Source organism: Eleginops maclovinus, chromosome 22 (genome assembly GCF_036324505.1).
Source record: "Eleginops maclovinus isolate JMC-PN-2008 ecotype Puerto Natales chromosome 22, JC_Emac_rtc_rv5, whole genome shotgun sequence".
Taxonomy (NCBI): domain Eukaryota; kingdom Metazoa; phylum Chordata; class Actinopteri; order Perciformes; family Eleginopidae; genus Eleginops; species Eleginops maclovinus.
This window is the reverse complement of record NC_086370.1, coordinates 18,948,608-18,973,015: the sequence shown is the minus strand read 5'-3', so window position 1 is coordinate 18,973,015 and position 24,408 is coordinate 18,948,608. Positions and strand designations below refer to the sequence as shown.

At 42.7% G+C, this 24,408-nt stretch overlaps 1 protein-coding gene across 4 annotated transcripts; it reads left to right on the top strand.

Moving 5' to 3' along the window:
- The first annotated feature begins 294 nt into the window (after window positions 1–294).
- dachc (dachshund c) lies at window positions 295–23,881 on the top strand. 4 transcript variants are annotated; one of them, XM_063874230.1, is made up of 11 exons: window positions 295–1,064; window positions 8,134–8,243; window positions 10,591–10,701; window positions 14,793–14,971; window positions 15,998–16,118; window positions 16,210–16,332; window positions 20,334–20,521; window positions 21,137–21,284; window positions 21,716–21,844; window positions 22,034–22,138; window positions 23,309–23,881. In XM_063874230.1, exons 1-11 carry the CDS (start codon window positions 481–483, stop codon window positions 23,344–23,346), a joined length of 1,836 nt encoding a protein of 611 aa, XP_063730300.1. In that variant the 5' UTR covers window positions 295–480; the 3' UTR covers window positions 23,347–23,881. The 4 variants fall into 4 exon arrangements, with proteins under 4 accessions (XP_063730300.1, XP_063730298.1, XP_063730299.1 ...); XM_063874228.1 differs by having other exon boundaries at window positions 23,285–23,881; XM_063874229.1 differs by having other exon boundaries at window positions 21,134–21,284.
- Window positions 23,882–24,408: the final 527 nt, after the last annotated feature.

The window sequence follows — 24,408 nt, the reverse complement described above, 5'->3', positions numbered from 1 at the left end:
ATACAACTATTAGTCACAAACAAAGTGGGAAGATTAGAGTAATGCCAACCAGGTTTAAAGTGTTATAAAGAAGACAGATTGAGTGCCATCAAGCATTAATATTAAAGTGTCGTAAGGCGTTAATACATAGGCTTATCCAAAGTTTATGTAGGCTAATCTTTGCTCTCTCCCTCTGTTCTCTCACCCTGAATGTTTCTCTCTCTCTCGCACTCTCTCTAAGAATACACTCAGGCTCCACCTCTTTATGATAATGTGACAGTAGCATCTCCAGCTCCGAGACAAGCCTCCTCTCGTTCTCATTCAACTATGTGATCTGTTTTTACACTCACACGGACCCTGTCTCCTCTCCTTTTATCCCCCTCTCCTCCTCGGCACACTCCATGCGCAGCACCCTCTCAAAAAACAACCGCAGTAGTTCGGCGAAGTTACTTTCTTAAAATAGTTGACTTTCAAGTTTACTTTTCTTCAATTTTCTCCGACATGACTACCATGGCAACTGCGGCCGCTCCGGCTCTGCTACCTGCCGCCACACTCGGGCACCACCCGGCTCCGAGCTCTGTCTCTCCGGTCACCAACTCTCCGCCACCTGCGGCCACCTCCGCCGCTTCTTCACCGGCTCCTCCGGTGGCGCACCCGGCGCTGCTTCACCAGTTCCGGGCAGACCTTTTGCTGGCAAACGGGACACCGTTAAAGAGCGGAGGAGCCCCGGTGTCCAGCAGCGCTAAGCCGGTGTACGCAACCCCGTCGCCCGTGGAGAGCACGCCGCAGAACAACGAGTGCAAACTGGTGGAGGTGAAAGGTGCCAAACTGGCCTCGTTCACGGTCAAAGACACGGAGCTCATCTGCCTGCCCCAGGCTTTCGACGTGTTCCTCAAGCACCTGGTCGGCGGGCTCCACACCGTCTACACCAAGCTGAAACGGCTGGACATTGCCCCGGTGGTGTGCAACGTGGAGCAGGTCCGGGTGCTTCGGGGTCTCGGGGCCATCCAGCCCGGGGTTAACCGGTGCAAACTCATCTCCAGGCAGGACTTCGAGACGCTCTACAGCGACTGCACCAATGCAAGGTGAGGCAAAGAGGGGAGGGTAGACAGACAGTGTGACCCGGTGCTTAAGAAGAGTTTATCTTAAGGGTCCTTGTGCAGCAGGTGGGGTGATCTAAAGCAGGGGTAAGGGCAGTGAACATCTAATTTAAGAAACTACTTCTGCCTTTAAACATATCTGATAACAGTCTACAGGTTATGACTCAACTTAAAATGTCCATCAAAAAAATCCTGAATTGTATTGCAAATTCCGTATCGGAGAGAATTGGTTATTAGTTTGCTAATACGTTATGGGCTTTTGTTTTTTATATACTCATTTAAAAATATATATATTTCACGACTTTACTGTACTATGAGACTCTAAATTGAAGGCTCTTAGTGTATTCTACAGGCCACTGTTAAACATGTGAATTGCCAATATGGGAAAAGGAGTATGTAATACATTAATATATCAATATAAATATCATTCGTTTTTAAATAATATTGGATGTGTGGAGGTCCAGTTGACTTCTTTTTCTTTTCCACATCACTGATTCTAGGCCTTTCTCTAATTACCATTTTACCAGAAGATAAAAGCTTTGATGGGGATGATGGTGTTGATGGCGTTGATGATAATGAATTTTAGTAATCCTAATAAAAAAATCTTTAAAAGTTTGTCATGTTATCATAGGCTATGATCACTCGCTCTCTCTGACATGCATCTACTCACTGAGTTTCTGTCACACACACACTCACACACTCGCACACATTGAATCTGACACTGTCATTCTGAGAAATTGATTCTTCACAGAAATTAATTAATTTTCATTTGGCCCCAAGCGGCAGCTTAAATCAGGACAAGCTCACTCACTCACTGCCTGATCCCTTTGCTCTCTCTCTCCTCCTCTCTGCCTCCCTCTCTCCCGCTCCCTCTCTCTCTCTCCTTCCTTAATAACTTGCTGTCTTATCATATCAACACTCTTTAGCCCTGAGCATCAGAACAGAGGAGATGATTAAATGAATTCTCGGTATTTATGATGCGATTATGTAAATTAGCTGTTTTGCAGAACTCCGAATGTGACCAACTACATGGGTCATCAATCCAAAGCGCCACAGAGATGTTTGGATAAAGGGGCTATAAATTGGCTGGGATGTGTTGTTTCCTGGTGCCTCAGTCTGCTGTTGTGCAGACCACATGCTCGTAACAGCATGGGTTTGTATCCAAAGGAGTGTGGATTAGCCTTAGTTTGGGGAATTTATATTGTTTGATAGTTAATCCCTGCTCCTTGGAGCATGAATGATCCAATTTACACCTGCCATTAAATGCAGAAAGAGGATGTGTCAAGATGTTTGAAGATAGACACCAAAAGAAAAATATGTAATAATGTATTCCCTATATTTTCTTTGGTGTAGGTTATATCATTTAGGTGCTTAAAAGTGGATTTTATATTCAAGCTTTGATACAAGCTTTGACTTGTCCTGAAAAAACATAAACACTCTTAAAAGAAACAAATCATTATGAAATTCAGCTCCCAGCTCCATGTGCATGGATTAACACCTGCTCTTAAGCATCTGAAGCCCTCCAACCAAGACAAAATCCAGATGCATCTTCTGGCTGCTTTGGGATTTCTTCTATGTCAGGTGTTAATGGGAACGTTGTTATACAACTGCTGAAAATACACAGCCTTTGCCGTCTCTAATTATCCACATAACACTCAAACAGGCTTTAGTTAATGAGATCTGAAAACATCACTCGTCTGAAATCTTCAAACGACTTCCGTGATTCTTTGTCTGAAGGCTTCAAGTGTGCTGTGGTGGCCATTAGCATCAGCCCTATGCTGTAGAAGTTTCTAAGTAATCCCTTGTGTGGATAGAGAAACATTCAGTAGCAGGTAAAGAGCGGGACTTAGGATGGTTATCGTTAAAGGCCGGGTTATCTCCATTAACATGATGTTACGGCTCTCTGACTGTGTCAGCGCTCAGTGAGGTTTTTGTTACTGATTAAGACAGCCATCACTTATTATTTTCCAGTTGAGTACAGTCAGACAGCCTGCAGGAAATAACAGCCTTGTCTGATAGTTTAACATGACTAACACAACACATTACATGGACTCCTGCTGTTTATTCTTATGGCTATGATTGTTATTCATTATTTCTATAAGATTAAATCAAAACGGAGGTTATGGAAATGTCTGTTTATCATCATCTGTCCTTATCCTATTTAACTCACTCCTTCACTCCTGCTGTGTACAAACCCACTGACCACTGACTAATCAAACCATAAAGAAAGGCAGACTTCACCCTCATTCAGAGCCTAGTTATAATTCATAAATAGGTGGCAGACAAACACACACTCCTTCCGTCATCCCCGCACACACAAACTGACACAGTCACGCCTGTGTGTTTGCTGGCTTTGCTGCTAAATGACATTAGTTCCACAGAGAGAACATGGCGTGTAGGAGGCAACCTGATCCTCCGTCCCTTTCTTTCTCCCTCACAAAGGAACAGTTTCATTCTCTGAACACACATCAAACAGCTCGCTCAGGTCAAACTGTGTGTGTGTGGACATACAATATATATACTGTATGTAACTTTGTGCAGAGTACACTAATGCGCCCCCCCCCCCCCCGCTAAATTGTTACATAAAACTAGTGTCATGTGGCCAGGTAATACAATTTCTTGTTACTTATTCAGCAAAGCCTCTGTTAATAACGACTTATTTCTGCATTCGTACATATCTTTTAGGCACAAACACCTGAACCGTAGCATAGGATATGTGTTTACAAGTAATGCTATTTTATAGGGTTCCAGTTTAACAAGTGCTTTTCCAGAAACAGTTTTCATGTTACTCTGGAGAACGGGTAACAGTTTCCAGAGGAATTAGATTTTCGTTACACCTTCTTTTGAAGAAATGGGACACTTTTTCTCCAAAAACAAGCTGCTGAAAATTGAGTTATCTAACACCACAAACAAAATGTAATTCACCTGTTTTGTGTTGACGCGTTAGCTTAAACCTTTGCATCTCAAACCCAACACGACGAAAACCATTTTTTTCTTGTACTGTAGGTTGACTGACCCTTAAAGGGATGTCAGAAGCTGACCTTAGTTCACACATGTCTCTTTGCTGCTCCTACCACCAGGGAGATGTACAGTCAAATGTGAAGCAGGTGTAAATTAACATAAATATAACATTGTGCATAAAAAAAGAAAAAAGTTAATGAAATGAAATGATGAATGAGACGAAGCGGCCTGCGGAGTGCAACAAAAGCCCGCTCTTTGTGTTTCTCTGTGGCAAACATCGACCGTGCAAGTTGGCAGCGGCGAGCCGGTGTGTACGTGTGGGAAGGTGGACTCCTCGAAGCCGAGTCCCACTGCCATCCCATAACTCACTGTCAAAGTCAGCGGCGTTATGATGAAGGGGAGGGGTCGGTGTGTGTGTGTGTGTGTGTGTGTGTGTGTGTGTTAGGGTGGGGTGATTAGCTCAACTTTAACCTCTGCACTCTTTTGATGTTTTATAGAGAAGCACGATGAGATAGAGGGGCCTCCGTGTCTCCCACAGTGACAGGTTTTAATAGAGTACACACAGGGGCACACACACTTTTACACATACACACACACTTTTGAACACACACACAGTCTTGACATCGTCTTGACCCTGGAATGTGGGAGAGGAATGCAAGACGGTATCAGTTTAGGAGATCAGATTCTTGCCATGATCAAACGTCGTGTGTGTGTGTGTGTGTGTGTGTGTGTGTGTGTCTTATCCTGCCTGCTTCTTTCATGACATCATCACACAGGCTTTCCTAATAACAATGGCGCATAAAGCCTTTTCTATTTTTTTTTCAGCCCTCGATTTTAGAGGAAGATCACAACATCAATCTTTCCCTGCCTTCTCTGACCAGCAGCATAAGTCTTCCTGCGCACGGCAGCGACGATATGATTTATCAAACTGGACCGTGACGGCGAATACAAACCCGTGTGATAAACACAGATTGAAAGGATGGGAGCATGGGAGCTGTAAAGCGCTGCTAATATATTCCAAACAAAATCTTGTTTGAGCTAGTTCTCCTACACGCACTCACATAAACACACACACACACACAGCTGCTACCTATCAGCACTTCAGTCCTTCCAAGCCAGTAGCTGTTCCACTGTTTTGACTGTAACACTTCCTCTTCTTTCATTACTTTTCTTTTTCCTCTCAGTGTTTGTGTGTGTGTGTGTGTGTGTGTGTGTGTGTGTGTGTGTGTGTGTGTGTGTGTGTGTGTGTGTGTGTGTGTGTGTGTGTGTGTGTGTGTGTGTGTGTGTGTGTGTGTGTGTGTGTGTGTGTGTGTGTTAGCAAGGAAGAGAGAGATCTGTCATCTTTGTTATGTTTTGTTTCTGTTCCACCTGTGCTAAGCTCCAGCTGCCATGTTTGGCGTTTCATGTTTCAGGTAATATACACACACACACACACACACACACACACACACACACACACACACACACGGCTAAGCTTGTAGGGCAGAACTCAATGTACAGAGTACCCTTTTAAAAAATGTGTGTTTGTGTGTGTGTGTGTGGCCAGAGCGTTGGCATGAGGGAGGACGTCTGGGTGAGATTTTAATTAAAGTTTGAGACAAAGAGGTCATAAGCCATACACCCCCTCTTCTACACACACACACACCTTACTCTCACACACACAATGAACTGTTTTCTCTTTCCCCCCGCCTCTCTCTCATTCCATCCCCACAGCTTGATGACTTTTCCATGAAAGGCTTTTTCATTAATCCTACCTCAGGGAACCGGTGCTCTCCAACCTCACACACACTAACAGAACACACTCGCATGCACAACACACACACACACACACACACATAGACCTCCCTCTACGGGTCACTTTGATGTATCAACGCACTTGCAGACTAAACACAAAATTAGGTTCCAGCTCTTTATGCCCCCTAAAATGCAACTTATACAAAGGCACACACACACACACACAATACACACAGGCCATTAATTAGTGTGTGCAAATAAACAGTAGTAAGGGAAAGGGAAGCGGCTGCTGTAAAAACCAACCACAGTCTTTTGGTCTCTGTGTATTTTATTTCCTCCCACTGTTGTTTTCTTCTGCATTTGTGTGTGTGTGTGTGTGTGTGTGTGTGTGTGTGTGTGTGTGTGTGTGTGTGTGTGTGTGTGTGTGTGTGTGTGTGTGTGTGTGTGTGTGTGTGTGTGTGTGTGTGTGTGTGTGTGTGTGTGTGTGTGTGTGTGTGTGTGGGAGTGGGTGTTTATTTACAGTGTTTCAACATCTTTCAGTGGAACTGTGTTGCTTTACCTTCAAACTTGAGACTTAAAAATACATTTCCTGCTTTTGTTAAGCACAGTATGTAGCTCTACTGTACATGCACTGCAAAAGAATATTGTGTGTGTGATGTGAATGCACCCTCACAAAGACACACACACTCTGACACACATGTTCACAACTTCATCCTCCTTGTACATTCCTGTCTGTCTGTCAAGGTGTGTGTGTGTGTGTGTGTGTGTGTGTGTGTGTGTGTGTGTGTGTGTGTGTGTGTGTGTGTGTGTGTGTGTGTGTGTGTGTGTGTGTGTGTGTGTGTGTGTGTGTGTGTGTGTGTGTGTGTGTGTGTGTGTGTGTGTGTGTGTGAGTGTGTGTGTGTGTGTGTGTGTGTGTGTGTGTGAGAGTGAGTGAATGAATTATTGTATGTCTACCTGAGTGTGTGTGTGTGTGTGAGTGTGTGTGTGTGTGATATCTGATGTCAGCTGTCACATCCCAGTCGGTCTGGGCCCATAATAAGAGACAATAATAACAACTCATTAAAACTGAGGGCAGGAACTGTGGAGCTCATCGGCTCATCAAATTAACCTTTGAACACTTCATACTCACACACACACACACACACACACACACACACACACACACACCGGTGTGCGCTCTCACGCACTCACTCAAGCTACCTGTTTTTCTCCCACAGTTAGTGACTGCACAATCTTTCTCTCTGTCTTTTTGTCTCTCCCCATCTCCCCCCTCTCTCAGCCTGTGGGTGTGTCAACAGGGGATTGGTCCTTTCTGCTGGGTAATTGATGAATTATATGCAATATGCAAATGAGGTGCCATTAATCTCCTGACTGACAGCTTCGTTTATGGGGCCTTAATGACGGCTGGATTAGATTCTAATTAAAATCTGCTCAAAGACACCCCACGCTAGGAAGATGCTGCTGCTAGTCTATCTCTCTCTCTTTTTTTTTTTACTCTTTCCCACCTTTTCTCGCTCTCTCGGACTCTCCCTCTATATTACTCTCACTTTACATGACCTCATCTTCCCCTTCATCTCCCTTCTCATCTTTATTGTTCTGTTGCTTTCCCTCTCTGTCACACCTTCTTCTCTCCCCTCTCTTTTTCCCTCGTTCTGTCACTGTCTTTAAATGTCACACACTCAGACACACACACACACACACACACACACACATCTCAGACACATGCACAATCGCCCACAGACTCATGTTATCCAATGTCAAGCTGGTATGAGAGGAGATGAGCTGCGCTGGTTGTCATTAAGCCTGATGTGGCCCGTGTCATTTCCCTTGTCAGGACATTCACAGCGTTTAGTCAGAGCCAAAGTGATGTCTGACAGCTTTTCACATACCTCCTCTAGGATTGATTGAGCATGCCCGGCTCAATCAAACCATGTGAATCTGTTTGTAGTCGCAGCCTTTATTGAGGAAATTTGTGACATGGCGGGAAAAAAACGGCCAAATGAGGGAAGAAACAAGAGAGGGAAGGAGGCGAGCAAACACATTTAATAAGCAAACAAATGAATGAGTAAGCTGAACAGTAATGAGGTGCTTTATTGATGCCATAGGGAAACTCCTTTTTTGCTTGCACGTATCCACAGGGAGGTCAGATTCGCTGTACAGCAGCCTTCCTGGAACCGGTCAGGTTTCAGTGTTTTTGCTTGTTGACACTTCAGCAGGATCAGAGGTTTACAGACTGAAGGGCAGTTACTCTAACCAGGCCACCCAACTCAGCCTCAGCAGGAAAAACAGACTGACTGAGGGAGTATTAAGTATTAAAGTGCTCTAATGACTAATGTTAACTTGTGTTTTCTGCCTGCAGCTCGAGGCCGGGACGACCGCCCAAGAGGCTGCAGAGTGTGACAGAGGGCGGGGCTCACCACATGCTGTCCCACAGCGGTCTGATGCATGCTGGGATCATACCTCCTGCAGGTGACCACCCACGCCCCATGTGCACATGTGTACTTTAGAAACAATATCACACAGGCACACAGACATGCTAAATTGCTGCTGATAAGAGGAATCATTTATGACACCATATAACTATGATGTCAGTCAGTGACACATTAAAGCAGGTGGTCTCTTTACAAAGCGTTTTGGGAACATACAGATTTAAAGAGGAGATTAAGCAAATCAGATATTAAATATATTTAAAAATAAATATAAATGCAAAGGTGAAAAGGTTGGAAATATAACATTTTATTGATAATAATAAATACAAAATAAGAATCATCAAATATCCATATAAAGGAGAAAGCCCCCTTTGGCTTTCTAAATCCCTTTTGGAAAGTGAGAGTTAGTCTATCTATAGAAAATAGCATGTTGCTTATGCAGAATAGACACACTGCTTTTTTTCCACAGACCCTCATGATGACACATTTTACCACTCATCAATACCGCGAGGAGGCGGGTTCTAGGAGGCGACCTGTGTGTTGATTAATAAAATTAGCATACACACTGCTGACACATGAGAAACAAGTCATAACTTGCAAGTTAGCCTCTTTTCATGAATTATAAGTACACAAAGTCCTCTGTTCAGTTGCGTAAGATTCATAATCTTTAGACCCCTCAAACCTTTTCAAAGACAATTTTAAACTTGCTGTTAAAACCTCAGCAAACAGGAGAAAGATAAGTAAGACATGTTTAATTATTGAATTGTTATGTTAACCATATTTAAGCTTATTGAATTTCTCTTTAAGTTTAAGGATAATTTGATAATTTTGAAGGAAGAGGCATGCAAAGACATTAGTTATTGTTGGGTTGTTTGTAAAATCAGAGTCTGTTTTATATGTTTGTGCCATCTTAGTCATCTACTTGCTAAAGGCCAAGGTGCTGCTTGTTCTTGTCACAAACAGTTGTGTGTTAGAGTCCTTAGTGTGTTGTGTTGTGTGTGTGTTGTGTGTGTGTGTGTGTGTGTGTGTGTGTGTGTGTGTGTGTGTGTGTGTGTGTGTGTGTGTGTGTGTGTGTGTGTGTGTAGCAGAGAGAAAGGGAGAAAAGTAATTGTTGGCACCTCGCCGCTCTCAAAGTTGCCCTTGGCTTTGTGCTCTTCACTGCAACCTGATCTTTTCATTCCCCGCCTCAAAAGAAGCCATTTTCTGTTAGCTCCGCTTCCTCTCACTGTTCAAAGGTGCTCGAGTGTGTGTGTATATGTGTGTGTTGTGCCTGCGTGAGTGTTCAAGAGCATCTTTCTCAGTGGGAAAAGAGTCTTTTTCCACCAAAGGAGAGGGCACGGCGGCAATGTCAGCGCTACTGATTAGAGCTGGCCACATGAGAGGGTAGGAAGAGACAGAGAGAGGGAGGACATTTGAGCGTAAAAGGCAGGGAAAATCTTTGATGTGATCCTCCTTAGTCTCTTTTTCTCGCCCTTGTGCACTCACACATACACACACGCAACACGATGGCTTATGTCCTGCTGTGATGCTGACATTTGAAAAGGTAAAGTCAGGAGAGGGGATGGGAGGAGAGCAAAGAAGAGGGCGGCAAAGAGAAAGAGAGAAGATGAGAAGAAAAGGAACAATTTGTTGTGGTTGTCTTCGTCCTGGACGGACAGACTATGCTAAGAAAACCATTGTGTAACAAAGAAAAAACTCTCAGCGGATCAGTGTGTTGCAAATGTTTGGATGTATCCAAGATCAGGAAATTAAGACTTATGGTTTGTTTGCATTTCTTCAGTCTTGTTTGCACAGTTGCGTGGTTTGTCCGAATTTAATAATTCACTGTGTTTGTCTGCATTAGTGCGAGAGATCTTTCATTTCTGTGGCATAAGATGGAGTTTTAAAGGTTTATCTGTGGGTCAAACTACCTTCTGAGGTTCAAGACACAAATTAAAATGTAGCTGAGCCCTCCTGCCACATTTTGTCACTCTCCATTTCACATTATCCGAAAGTGCACAACCCCTATTAAAAAGTATCTCCCATTTTTTTTTTTAATGCTTCTAATTTATACTGATAAAGAAGTACTTTCTGGCTGAGAGGTGGAGCTGCTGCCGCTGCTGAGTGTCATCCTGTGTGCTGTGCTGTGGGATGTGATGTCCCTGTGTGGGAGAGATGAATGTCTTGGCTTGTTCCTATCACTGCTGATTCCCTGGCAGACTAAATGGCCAGTGCAGCGGTGCAGTCAGGATGAATGACTGGCCTCTGTCTTCCCATGACAACCTCCTGCCTACCCACTGCTCTAATCCTCCACCGGGGCCATTGATCTGGCTCTTATTGATTCCTCTTCTTTCTTTCTGTCCTCCTTTTTCTTTTTCTTCCTGTGCTTATATCTGTCTCCCTCTCAGATCTGTCTGCCCTGGCCAAGAAGATCAAACTGGAGGCCATGGCCAGTTACCACAGCAACCAACAACATGGCGGGCCAAACGGAGAAAACGGTGACCATAGCCACGGACTGGGTGAGGGTCATCTCACACACGCACACACACACACACACACACACACACACACGTGCTTTCGGCGAAATGTTTAATGACGGCCGTATAACATGTCGCACAATAGTTGTCTGGACAAATCTGTGCTGCCAAGTCAATACGACTCGAGCAGCTGTGTTTGTGAGCGGCCGCTGAACCAAGCTGATTAAAGCCAGGATGTGACATCACCCGGCTCCCGGTACGTTTCCTTTTGGAAACGCCGAATAAAAACAAAAAACAGGAGCAATGACTCAGATCTTGGGGTAAAATTAGAAATGGAAAACACCAAACATGCCTTAATGGGACACTTCAAGTTAACTTCAACCTCTGCTTTAAAAAAACTGTAATGTGAAGGGAAATGTCAAACTGGAATAAATTACTATATTTAACTAAGACAACCGTTAGGGTCAGCTAAAAAAAAAAAGATTTTCAATGGTGCACAGTTTGTGCAGGCACAGATACTTTCCATATCTATTATACTTTCTTCTATGATTTGATTTAATTATGACATCATAGCGGTGAGAGGCTTGTGGATTGTGGATTGTGGATTGTCAAGAATTTGATGTGTTTTCTTGACTTTAATGTTGATGCTTAGATTTACTTAGAGTTACTGTGGTAATAACTAATAATAAGGGATCCGAAAAGTAAATCAGCTAAAGTTAAGGTCAGGTAATCCAAGCCGTAAATTTATAAGAAGCATGAGGACTTCTTTTCTATTTATATCACCAGTTTTAAAATGTTTCCATATTTTTCCCAGGCTATCATAAATGCCTGTAAGGTGAATTTGTGTGATTCTGAAAAACACAGTTGGTCGTCTGCTCTGTGGCCCTAAAAATCATTATTATATATGAGTCATCACATCGAGAGAGCTTAAACCCAAACCAGCTCTGTTACTCATGCTGCACATGGTATTAGTCTTTCATATTGAGTAACATTAGATCATGTTTTACGGGAAGAAAGTCTGAGCTAGTATTCATATCCCTTTTGCTTCTTGAGCAGGTATAATAATTAGTCATATGATATTAAAAACAGTTCCCTTTACTGCACCGATCCCTTGCTTTGCAGTAAATGAGAGCAGCCGGCTAAAGTGGAGCAGCAGTGGACGAGGAGCAGGCGCACCGGCATGATAGAGAGATGAATAAGATGAGAGGCTGAAGCCAAATCAATAGTCTTCTCTCTAATTCACTATCCTGAATGCAAAACGACAAATGCTGGACAATCGATAGCGGAACGGACACACGCACGCACACGCCGGCACGCAGACACACACTCAGACGGGACGCACCGCCCCCACTGTTATCGACAGGTTAAAGCGACATCAGTGTGTTTAGACAGATGACAGGGCTTATGGAGGTCTGTGTGGAATACACTATCAACCTGGGACGCACACACACACACACACACACACACACACACACACACACACACACACACACACACACACACACACACACACATACACACACACACACACACACACTTAACATGAGGCTGCAAGGCTTTAGGACAGAAATGGAAAGGAAGAAAGTGTCCTTGAGCTTTTTCAGAAATCAGAAGGACACAAAAGTAACATCATTGTATGTTTAAGTCTCGTGTTTGTGTGTATGTTTGTAGTAAATCTTTCTCTTTACCCATGTCAGTAAACACTCCAAGTCTTAAGCATTGTTTACCATTGTATACACTTCGTTACGATTTCCAGCATCTGTGCGCATTTAGGTGGCATGGTTACCACCAGCTATTATAAACCTGTAAAGCCTAATCACTGTTAATGATAGAGTCAAGTGGAAACACACACACACACACACACACACACACACACACACACACACACACACACACACACACACACACACACACACACACACACACACACACATGTAAACACACAGAGCAGGCATACATACACACAAGAACGATGTGTTTTTTCCATACCGCCACCCACGGCCTTATGGGAAGGATAGGCCCCTACCAGAGCTTTAACCACTACAAAGGCAATCTCAGATTACATACACGCACACACTCACAAATGCTGAGTGTGACACCTTATGGGCTGGGGAGGAGCGGGGAGCAGCCATTTCTGCATTTAACAAGATCTTCTGGGAAATTTACAGTAACTGTTTGTTTACAGTAATGGTTTGTTTGGATAAACATAAGAGAGGCACTTTGACTTTTGATGTTTTTTAATGAAACATAAGAAAGAGTGATGGGAGGGCAGAGAAAGTGAAGAGGGGGGGTGGGGGTGGGGGAGAGGGGGGAGTTAAGAAAGAGAGTGAAAATGAAATTAAAGAGAAGGTGGGTTGGCAGGGGAAGGGGGGGTGACAAAAGTGGAGCGCTGGTTTCTAACCAAGGCTTAATATTTGGAGCTGGCTGCCGGTTGATTGTCGGAGCATCTGGTTATTTAGCTCCATTCAGACAGATCTTTTGTTTGGATTGGTTTCTGCTCTGGGCAAGTGAGAGACTAATCTGCCAAATGCACAAAGCACTGCACATATGTCCAGCGAGCCCGACTCATAAAGTCAACGCCTCACTCTTTAAATCTCAGTTTGCCTTTTCTTTTTTCTTTCTCCTTCTCTGTTCTCCCCTCTTTCTTCCCTCTCCCTTCAATATTTGTTCTATTTCATCTCCCCTCATTGGATAGCTTTTTTTGTTTCCATGCACTCGTTCTATTATTTGTGACAATTGTGCGGAATAGAGTCCAAGTTTTTTTTCCCCTTTGTGTTTATAATTACCCAGCGTGCATTGCTGGCCCAGCACCAGGACTGCCATCAGCTTCTTTTGTTCCACTTCCTCCCTGTGTTTCTTTTGTTTTTGTTTTTCCTTTTATTAAATGATAAATATTTATGTCATTTTCTCCCCCACAAACCGGATTGTTTGTTTCATGAATAGAGGGACTGCAACAACCCACTAGGGTGCTGTTGAGAGGAAGGGATTTTCTTTAAAGATAGTGGATGCTTGTCGTAAAGAGAGAAGTGAACAACAGATTGGCCAAGATAATAAGAGTTAGGGTTGAACCGCTGAAATGTGTTGGATTACCGTCAAGAGTGCCGGGGTATTGAAAGCAGAGTTAGCCAGTTTTTCCTCATTCCAGAGAGGCTGTGTTTCTGCAGGTGACGCTCACATTTAAAGCCTCACAAAAACACTTTCAGGCTATCACTGTTTTAACATCTTGGTGTTGTAATGAGCTGGGAGAGACAGAGCCCTCTTCCACCTCCTCCTGTTTTCTCCCGCTTTCTTCCTGCTTTTATCTTTTTCCACACTCCACATCTCTAACCCCCCGACACTCACACATATTTTCGAGTTGTGGTTTAGAAGCAGAGCAGTCATCCAGGTAATATTGACATCACACAGGAATGACATTGGTGTCCAGTTTCAATCCTGTCATTTGAGAAGCTGGGGGCTTTCAGTTCAGTACACAGCTCTGAGCAGAGCCTTTAAGTAGTGGTGGGTAAATACAACTGAAGCAAAAATGAAAGAAGATAGAGGCCAGACCTGTTTCATGTTGGTTGCATGTATAGTGCAACATTGATCTCCTTAAAACAGAGCTGCTGGTCTGATCTTCAATGACAGGAGTTCTCAAGCTTTTGTACCATGAGGCCCTTCCCAACTGAAGACATGAAGAACACAACAGAACACAAATGAACAATAAAGGATCAATTATAAACTGGGCTCTTAAAATAAATGAATCTAAATTAACTGTATGTTGAAACTGAATTTTCTCCAACATCACTTTTCATTCAAATATAATGATCCATTTTTTGTCACCATATCCGAATGAACGTTAGCTGGTAAACATGTTGGTTTCTACAACATGTTATGAGTGTCGTTGTGATATTGAAACGTAGCTCGTATTTAAGCATTCTAACCTTATGTTTTTTATTTAAACAGTTTAGCAATTTTAGATATCAAAAAACGAACTTTGTAAAAAAAGGATTTTGCATTTCAACGGCGACCAACTAGATGAGGCCCACCATGCAGACCACTGCTTGAGAATGGCTGTAACATGCAGCAGCACATATAATGTACTCATTTGATAAATACTTCATTTTCAAATTGTATTTTTATTTCCCCCTCACCAGTTCTGGATCAGCTGCCCTTCATGATGATGTCACATCCTCTGATACCTGCCAGCCTAGCGCCCGCCTCCGTTTCCATGGCGATGGGCCAGATGAACCGACTGAGCACACTGGCGAGCATGGCCAACATGGCGCAGCTCCACGCCAAGCTCCCCGCCCGGGGGCCCACCTCCGTCATTAAGGTGAACTCAGAGGCCCAAGAGTGCTAATGAATCAGATCACGTGAACTCAAGAGTTTCAGAAGTTTTTAAGTATGGATGCTCGTTAAAACAGACATCACTAATTAAAAATAATTAGCTTTTTTCACATCCAAAGACATGGAGTTTATCCCCTCTAATTCAAGATATTATGATCATTTACATCCAGAATTTAGTTTCTATTTCTATTCCTCCAACTGTTTTGGCTAAAAAACAGATATTGTCTTCTGGTGGATATCCAAGAGATCTGGATCAAGACCAGAATGTAATCAGTGGTTTTTTGGCTTAAGGCCCATCCCATGTATCTATTCATACATATTTGAGATATCCTGCATACAGACAGAGACTCCGACCTTCTTAGCAAAGTCACTTTCCTTAAAAAGATTCCTAAGTTTCAGTGGTCTCCCTCTCAAGACTAATTAAAAAGAGGTCGGGAAGGATTATGATTTGACACAAATTTCATATTGGCCCTCACAAAGTATTTCATTGCACCAGGTCCAGTTGCAGGAAGTACCATCTCCGGTCGTAATTTTAACGATGTCAACCATTGTTTTTCGCATTCTGGGCTGGGTCCCGGTGTTGGTGTACCAGGTTTATAAAACTAGTGCCAAATTTTCCTGTGAACACCAAAGAATGCCATCCACTTTTTACCAGCGTGACACAGATATCATTGATTTATTCTGACTATAAGCGAATCTTGGAAAACACAGAATGAAGTAGCCTCAGCTAAAATTAATTGTACTTTGTAAAAAATGATGTTGATAATTCCTGTTTTAACCATAATGACTAAATGAATAATATAAATTAAATGTAATAGTATATACGGAGGCAGAAAGTACATACAGGTGCACAGTCCCTATAAAGAATTAACTGATGGTTCACAAAATATGAATGAAAATACCGCTCCTCAAGTAAAGTGTGATTAAGGTTTTGTGGTTTCGTTATTTTTATTTTTTGCACTTTGTTATTATCCATTGTCCGTTTAATCATCTTTTTTTGTTGTTTTTGTAGGAGCGAGTGCGTGACAGCCCCTCCCCTTCTCTATCATTGGAGGAAGCTCAGATGTCATCTAATCACAGCAGCAGCGTGTCAAGTTCACCGTCTCACACAGAACACACTGCAGAAACCACACGTACGTACTCACCTGTGTGAGTGATGCCGTAGCTAGAACAAAACCTGTGAGGAATTTGTGAGTTATGATATATTTGACATTTTGGTTTCAGACCCACATGATGACGGCCTGTCATCAAGTCACAATGTGTCGGGGCACTCGCCTGGGGCCCGAGAGACAGATGGGACCTCAGTGGAGTACGGCAAGGAGAACAAGAGGGGCCACACTGACAGAAGTAAGATACACTGTTAACAGATAAGATAAGATTGACCTTAATTTGCTCAAGGGGAAAATAAGCCGGGGCCGTAGTGTTGCACAGAGCTGTGAACAACTTAGAATTTTACAAAGCCAGCCCCACAATAAAGAGATGAATTTGGTCAGATAACAGAAATAAATAAATAGGCTATATAAAATTGTAGTATCGCCTGGGTCAGTTTTTGCCCTGGTTCAACTCCTCTCTTTAATTGAATTTGTATTTTTAACTTTTATTCAGACGTCCTTAGTTATTTTAAAGTAATTCAAACGGTCCGACTTTACACACACTTGCTGAATGACAATGTCTGGTTCACCTCAAAGGTCAAGTTCTTGCTGTTTTTTGAGAATTTCTTGTCACAGTCATTAATCATTTAATGATTTAATGATTACTTCTCAGACAAATCAATTCCCTTGAAACAAAGTCTGTCAATACGGCACAAAAACCAGCACTCAGTTTCCATCCAATCCATCCATCTCTGTCATCATCCACACTCTGTGGATTTAAACTCTTGTGGCAAGTGGCTCTACTTTATTCAACCCTATTTTTTTTTTTAAGAAAAAGGGATTTCCTAAACTTCAACAAGAAAGAAATTCCTCAGTAACAGGTCGATAAGGATTCACTGTCTCTCCCCCCTCTTCCTCTTCTTTTCTTCGCTGTCGGCACACTCCTGACTTCCCGCGGAGACCAAAGACAAATAATTCTGCAAAACAGAGCTCCATTAGACCAGGAAGCAGTGTTACATTAGTGAGCCATTTGCCGGGCCGCGGCCTAACGAGCCAGGCGGCCTCCCGCGCTCTCAGCTGGACCTCATCTGCATAACGACCGCCTCCCTGTCGTTAGGGCCCGCGTTGCCACGGCGCTGCAACGTCAGTTGTTTGGTTCTCTCTGTCAGGGAGGTTTGCATTAGCTTAATGAGGACTGCTCAAGGACAAACAGTCAGCAGAAATCTACAGCGAGCAGGAGAGCGAGAGTGAGAGAAACTGAGAGTTTGTATGTGTGTGCACGCGCCGGTGTAAATGTATTCTAATACTGAATCACATTATTCAGTAATCGAATCCAAAAATCACAAAGGGCCTCCCAGGTAAGGTTTCAAAGGCTGTCAGGTATCTGTGAACATATTGACAAAGCAGTGCTGGCACCGGCAACGTGAATGCCATGCATCACACATCGCATTTATGCAATTGATTTTCAATTGATTGTGCTGCATGCAAATGAAACGCATGTACATTTGCTGGATTGCAAGCTTTTGTATTCGACCTGCAACATCACAAGATAGGTTTATCGTGGATTGAACGGAGTTTCAAAGAGCACTTCAGCGCTGTCATTCTGTCAATCCATTGTATGATAATCTCTGTGTGTGTGTGTGTGTGTGTGTGTGTGTGTGTGTGTGTGTGTGTGTGTGTGTGTGTGTGTGTGTGTGTGTGTGTGTGTGTGTGTGTGTGTGTGTGTGTGTGTGTGTGTGTGTGTGTGTGTGTGTGTGTGTGTGTACGAGTCAGTTTTGGCTGTGTGTGCTGTTTCAGTGGTCTTTGAACAACGTATCCATGCAGCAAAGATCAGAGGCCATCCCTGACACCTCACTCCCATTAACCAAACATCAGCAGAATTTTATTCTCTGTCTGTCTCTCTCCTTCTCTTCCTCCCTCCCTCCCTCCTCTTCTCCTCTCTTCCGCTGACTGGCAGTCTTCACGTGGTGAAGTTCATTAGCCCTGGGGACGGGAGGGAGAGGAATAAGAGAGGAAAAAGAGAAATGAAGTTGGGGGGAAAGAGAAAAACAGACAGTGACCTTGGTTAGGGAGATGGGTAAATGATCAAACGAGTTGGCAGTTGTGTGTGTATTTATGCCAAGCGTGTGTGTGTGTGTGTGAGTGTGAGGTAAAGTAGGCGTAAAACAGTAACTCAATAAAGGATCAGTCACATCCAAGGAGCCTGGGGAGCCCACGCTGCTGACTGCGCACTTCAGCGGCTACGAATGTGTGTGTGTGTGTCTGTATGTGAGCCACGGGAGTGTAGTTGGATGCCCTCCGCTGAGCTCGCCAGCACCTGCTAATTACCTTTCTCTACAGAGCAATGCTTTTAGCAAGAAAGAGGGAGAAAGTGGAGGAGGAGGGGGGGCTGCTTCTCATCTGTGAAACACCTTGAATGTGACAGTTGCCAAGACGTGCGGCCGAGGCGGTGTAGGGGAGGTGGGTGGATTTGGAACAGAAGATGCTGTGGTCAGCTAAGTGAAGAAAACACTGTCATTTGTCACAGACAGAGAAAAGTGCCAGGAATCACATCGCACGTTCACACTCGTCTCTGCTCCAGTAACCGCCGGACTCCCAGGACGTCTCCGTCCTCAGTGGCTCGGATTACAGTAAATGCAGAAAGTGAGCAACTGCCTGATGTTGGGGGGGATAAAAATGCAGAAAATGGCTAATCTTCATCTCCCCTACTGTCACGAATCGGGAACACACAGTTCTCAGGTTTACAAACAGATGGTCATCCATAATGCAGCTTCTTAGCTGTTTTTATCAGAGATGTCAAGCTGTGATGCATTATCAATAGGCAGAGTGCCATCTAATAAAGGGTAACCACATTTTTAAAAACCAGGACTTCTGCGTAGACAGTAATTAGTGTAAACACCTATTTGCTGTTGGGCTTAATATATTTACAAGAAGACATTAATGAAATGTATTAGTAAGCTATAAATTAGAGAAATTTCCATTCAGCCTTGATCACATATGCTCGTTAGAGTCATCTTCCCTTTGCTCGTTTGAAACAATCATGTCACCAACTAATAAATTAAACAGAAAATAATGTGTATGTTGGTGGTGATGGTGTACACTGCATTAGTGAGTGGCACAGAAACACACAGTACATAAACCTTATTTTATTATATTATTCAACTTCTGTATAATACTCTGTGTATGACGTTTGCGTATGCTTTGCTTTATTGGCCAGATCACCCTTGTGAAAGAAATGTAATCTAAATTGGTATATCTGGTGAATTAAATTAAAAATGAAAGGTAAACGCACTGATTTGAAGTTGCTTTCAATAAAAAAAAACATGTTGGATAAATGTGTAGAAAATATACAATCAGAAGGATGTAAAAAAACACCAAATATGATGTCATAAGAAAAAGACAAAAAAAGTTAAGTTTCTGAGGGTTTATCCTCCTCAAACCCATCTGTTCATGCTGAAGACATACATCTATCAGCAGTGGCACAGTCAGTAGGGGCTTGGACTGGGAATCATAGGGTCGCCGGTTCAAGTCCCCGAACAGACTTGGAATATGGAAACTGGACTGCTACTTGGAGAGGTCCCAGTTCACCTCCTAGGCCCTGCTGTGGTGCCCTTGAGCAAGGCACCGGACACCTCCAATCCCCCCTCCCCATTGCTCCCCGGGCGCTGCACGATAGCTGCCCACTGCTCCTAGTACTAGGATGGGTTAAATGCAGAGGACTAATTTCACTGTGTGTGCTTGTGTGCATTGTGTGCATGCATGTGACTAATAAAGAGGGTTTCATCCTCCGATTCTATCTATTCTATAAAAACAGGTCGGGAATATAATCAGTACTTTGTTTTGTTTTTTCCTAACAGCTAGTTTTCCTCATCTTAACTCAACAGGAGTAAACTGCATTTTTTGGAGAGAAACAGAAGTTGTGCTCTTCTGAGTTTTTTCTACAACATTTAAACGGTGTATGTGGGATTGATTTACAAATAAACTTCAGTGCCCATGTTTTTTCTGTTTAATAAAGGAATTTCTTACCCAGTGCAAAGAATGTGAATCATTGACTTGTAGTTAATAGCTTTTTAGAGGTCTGTGGCACAAAGGACTCAGCTTTAGTCGGCTACACAACAAAATCTTGTTAGTGGGATCAAACAATTGTTGATCTTTGATGGGAAGAGAAATATAGAATATGTCTGCAAGGAGGAATAAACCGTGTTTGTGTTAAACTGATTAACTGACTAAATATTCAAATGTCTCTCTGCCCTCCAGATAACAGCTCCTTGGCCTCTCAGACGTCCAGGGAGAGCTGTGATAGACAAGTGTACCAGAAACCCCCGTCAGGCTGCGAGAGGGTAACTTACCCCGCAGGACAGAAGCTCTCAGCAGGTTTCCACCACACTCCCTTCATCTTCCCGGAAGGCTTGTCCTCCATAGAGACCCTGCTCACGAACATCCAGGTGAGGCTCTGCCGGGGCTTTATTGTTATTATACCCTGAGATGAATAGGAAGGGAGATGAGCCACTCTTTGGGATTTCCTGAAATGGTAAATATCAGAGGAGGCAGACATTTAGGATGTGCAGTAATTGGCATGGGCGTGTGCTGACCTGCTTCTCAGATTTTACATGTCTTTGTTATCGCGAAGTCACAATGAAAGCTGGCTGGCTTTTCACAGGAAGAAAAAGAAACATGTTTTCAACCTCATCTGACCCCAATCGCATGTAGTTAAAAGATCAGTGTTGCTTTCATGAAGCTGGAATCAGATTTATTTATTTTTTGGAGTAAATGCAGGGATTACACACCTGAGTAAAACATTACAGTGAAACATTACCCCAGGAAGGAATTTCTTTGTGATCTTTACCGTCTTACAGTGAGATTATTTAAATGCTTTCTTTTTTAAAGCTCTTTTTTCAAGTGTAAAAGCACTCTACCTCTATTAAAGTTATATAAATACAGAAATATTTGCCTAGGATTAGAGGGGTTTTTTTCTCTGTGAAGTGTTTGAAGACAGACGCCTCTCCTGGCTTCTGTTCGGTGTGTAACCTGTTGATGTGTGACTGTGTGTCTCCAAGCAGGGTCTGCTGAGAGTTGCCATAGAGAACGCCCGGGCGCAGGAGAAACAGGACCAGATGGAGCGGACGGAGCTGAAGATGGAGCTCGTCCGAGAGAGGGAGCTCAGAGAGACCTTAGAGAGACAGCTCAGCATGGAGCAGAAAAACAGAGGTAGGCTGCTACACATCCAGCATGTACTATAGAGGGGGAAACGCTCAGGCAGACCCTGAAGACACAGCGGAGTAAACCCTCAACTGTCAGGGCTTAATTAACATTTTAGAAATGATTCTAGTTCAAGCTCCTGCTGCAAAACTTTGTTAAAATTCCCTTCAGGTTTTTTTTTAACACTGGAATAGTGGAAATGTTTACATCTAAACATTGACAAATCTGCAGTCACACCAGTCAGACTTCCTCTGTGAAAGCACCTAATTTGATTTCATCTACGGTAATCTGACCCAGGAGCATATCGGCCTCATTTACAGAATATTACTCGAAAGAAAATCAACCAAACAATACCTTTAAAGTAGGTTAAAGGAACATCAGGAAGGAGAAATATAACTTATGGTTCTTTTTATATCTTCTTTTTCTTCTTCTCTTTTCAGTTCTGATCCAGAAGCGCCTGAAGAAGGAGAAGAGGAGTAAGAGGAGACTACAGGAGGCGCTGGAGGAGGAGGTCAAACTGCGGGATCAGGCAGAGCACACCCTGCTGCACACCGCCTCCACACACACAGGTACAGACCCAGAAACCGTTTCTGGATAATATCAAGAATTTGTTATGTTTTTTTGGTAAACTTTAAATGATCACATCCACTGAATGCTCATTCTCATATTAAATGTCTCCATGCCTTCAGTGCTACATAGCCTTGACTGTTCATTTGCCTCTAATTAAGTGTCTTTATTAATTAATGACCAAACAACAGGCCATCAATCATCAGCAGCCCCTCCTCACACAGAATCTGTGACCCAGGACATGGATGGGAGCAATCACGATGACAACAGGCTGGAAGCCAAGCCAACAGTACAAGGTACAGAAACACAAAACAAAAAGTGCTTCCTCTGTGTCTTCATATTCTGATCAGTAAAAAGGTTGGAGCTGTGCAATTATTAGCTGGCTAAAGTCACCAATTGACAACATAACGGAATTAAAAGTTTGAGATTTCATAATTTATAACTCTAGAATTCGCCGTCTGATCTCTTAAGTGTGTCTACTTTTTTTTAAAACTATGATTTACTTAGTTTAAAAGCAAGATGTGTTAACATTTAAAGGCACTGCACCAAGGTTTTGTGAATCATTTTCTTATTATCAGTGGTACATTGACTGACTAAAAAGGCCATTTCAGGGCAAGAATTGTGAAACAATTGCCATATACCTGCTGCTGAGGATTTATTTATCAACACATTTCATTATTACTCGCAGGATTGAATGCTTAACTGACCAGTGTACCGGAAAGGTTTTTTAGAAGGTTTCCCAGGGAGGCCGCTCCTGAGAAGTTGAACAAAATTAAATGAAGCATGAGGCAGTTCACTGAGGCTACCGTTTTGATGAAGATGGGCGTTTAATATATTTATTTAACGGACATTATTGTCTTCACAGGGATAGATTAATGAGAAATCCCACATGTAACGTCTTAAATGAACAGAAAAAGAAATGGCCGTGATCTCTAGCCCGGCCTCATCAGAGGAGAGCATGGCTGCAGCCCACCTCTGCTCCACGCCGTGCCAGGACCGCCGCACCAGACAGCGTGCTTGTTCAAAGCCAATTTTTAATTGAATGTCAGTGAAGCAAGAAGAGAACTGGCCACTAATTAACGGCTGTCTAATTGTCCTCGTGACGAGTTTGTTTGGACATCATTTGCATAATTAACACCCAGTAATAAATCATTTAAAGGGGAATTGTCTGTCAGACAGCAGGGCAGGATGTGCTTCCTTTGTGCCAGGAAGTTTTATCGCCAAAAACAGGGATCAGGGGCCGAAAAACTGAGCCTTTCTTAATAACGATATTTTATTAATGATCTTCGGTCAAGGTTGCAGGGGCTCTGTTTTAATATTTATATGAATGAATTAGTAACGTACAGCATATGTCCTCCTACTGTTGCAGTCACTGTGGTCTATCCTGAGGAATCCGTCTTATTTCATAATAACTGATAGAATTGTGATTTTGTTTTTATTAGACTGGATTTCTTTCTGGATTTCAGAGGGCAGAGGTTTCCTGCAGACCACCGGGATGTACTGAAGATGAGGATGGGCGGATGAATGAACAGATGAATGGAAGAATAGAGCGATGAAGATTCCTCATTTAAGAGAAATACAATCGACAGGCATGCTCAGTCGCGTATCGTCGTGGCATCTGAGAAACACATCTGGCCTCCTCACAAGGACTCCCTTACATTTCAAAGGGTGACATTTGAACTTTTCTATTGTTCACTTGTTTAATTTATTGCATTTATCAGCGAATCTCCGCCGTAGTGGGAACAGTACTTTATTCTGATGATGTGTTTGACTGTGTTTCTTTCAATCAAGGTTTTTAGATCCTAGATGAAAATGACCATTGTTGTTTCTTTTGTCAGTGCTGTTTATCTGGACACAAGTGATGAATATAACTTGGAACAGAGTTGTGTACATATATATAATCATCCTTTTTGTTATTATTATTATTATTACCACAAAAACATAAAGGCATGTTGTACAGTCAGTAAATGACTTGTATTGTGTATGTTATGCAGTAGTGCAGTTTGACAATACAAACAATACAAATCCTTTTTATTAAATTGTGTCAGTGCTTCTTTCTTCAATCCTCTGAATGACGTTGTTTATATAAGGGACTTATTTTGCTCTGAAATAGATGGCACCGATCTTAAATGTGGATTTATATTGTAGTTTTTTTATGACAATCTCTTCTGCATTCTGTGTCACAGTAACCCCTTGAGATTTGTTCTGCATGTGTGGAGGAGGGGCAGGTCCATGTGAATGCATGTCTACACATATGTGAGGGTTTAGAGAGTGATGCGACATTGATTCTTGCGCCATCTCCAAAAACATACACGTAAGTATCGACAGACAGACAGGAAGGTGGTGAGCAGGGTCACATGTGAGCTGTCCTTTAGTGAAACATGATGACGATGCACTCCCTCTGTGGCTGCACTCATTTTAAATCTGTCTCTTTCTCAGGAGAGAAAAGGCTTAGGGACTTCTAAAGATAAACTTTGATCAGGTAATATTTAAGTCATTTTTGGCAAATTTAAATGAATAAATACACAAGATACAAATAAAGAATTACTATTTTATAATCTTTGCT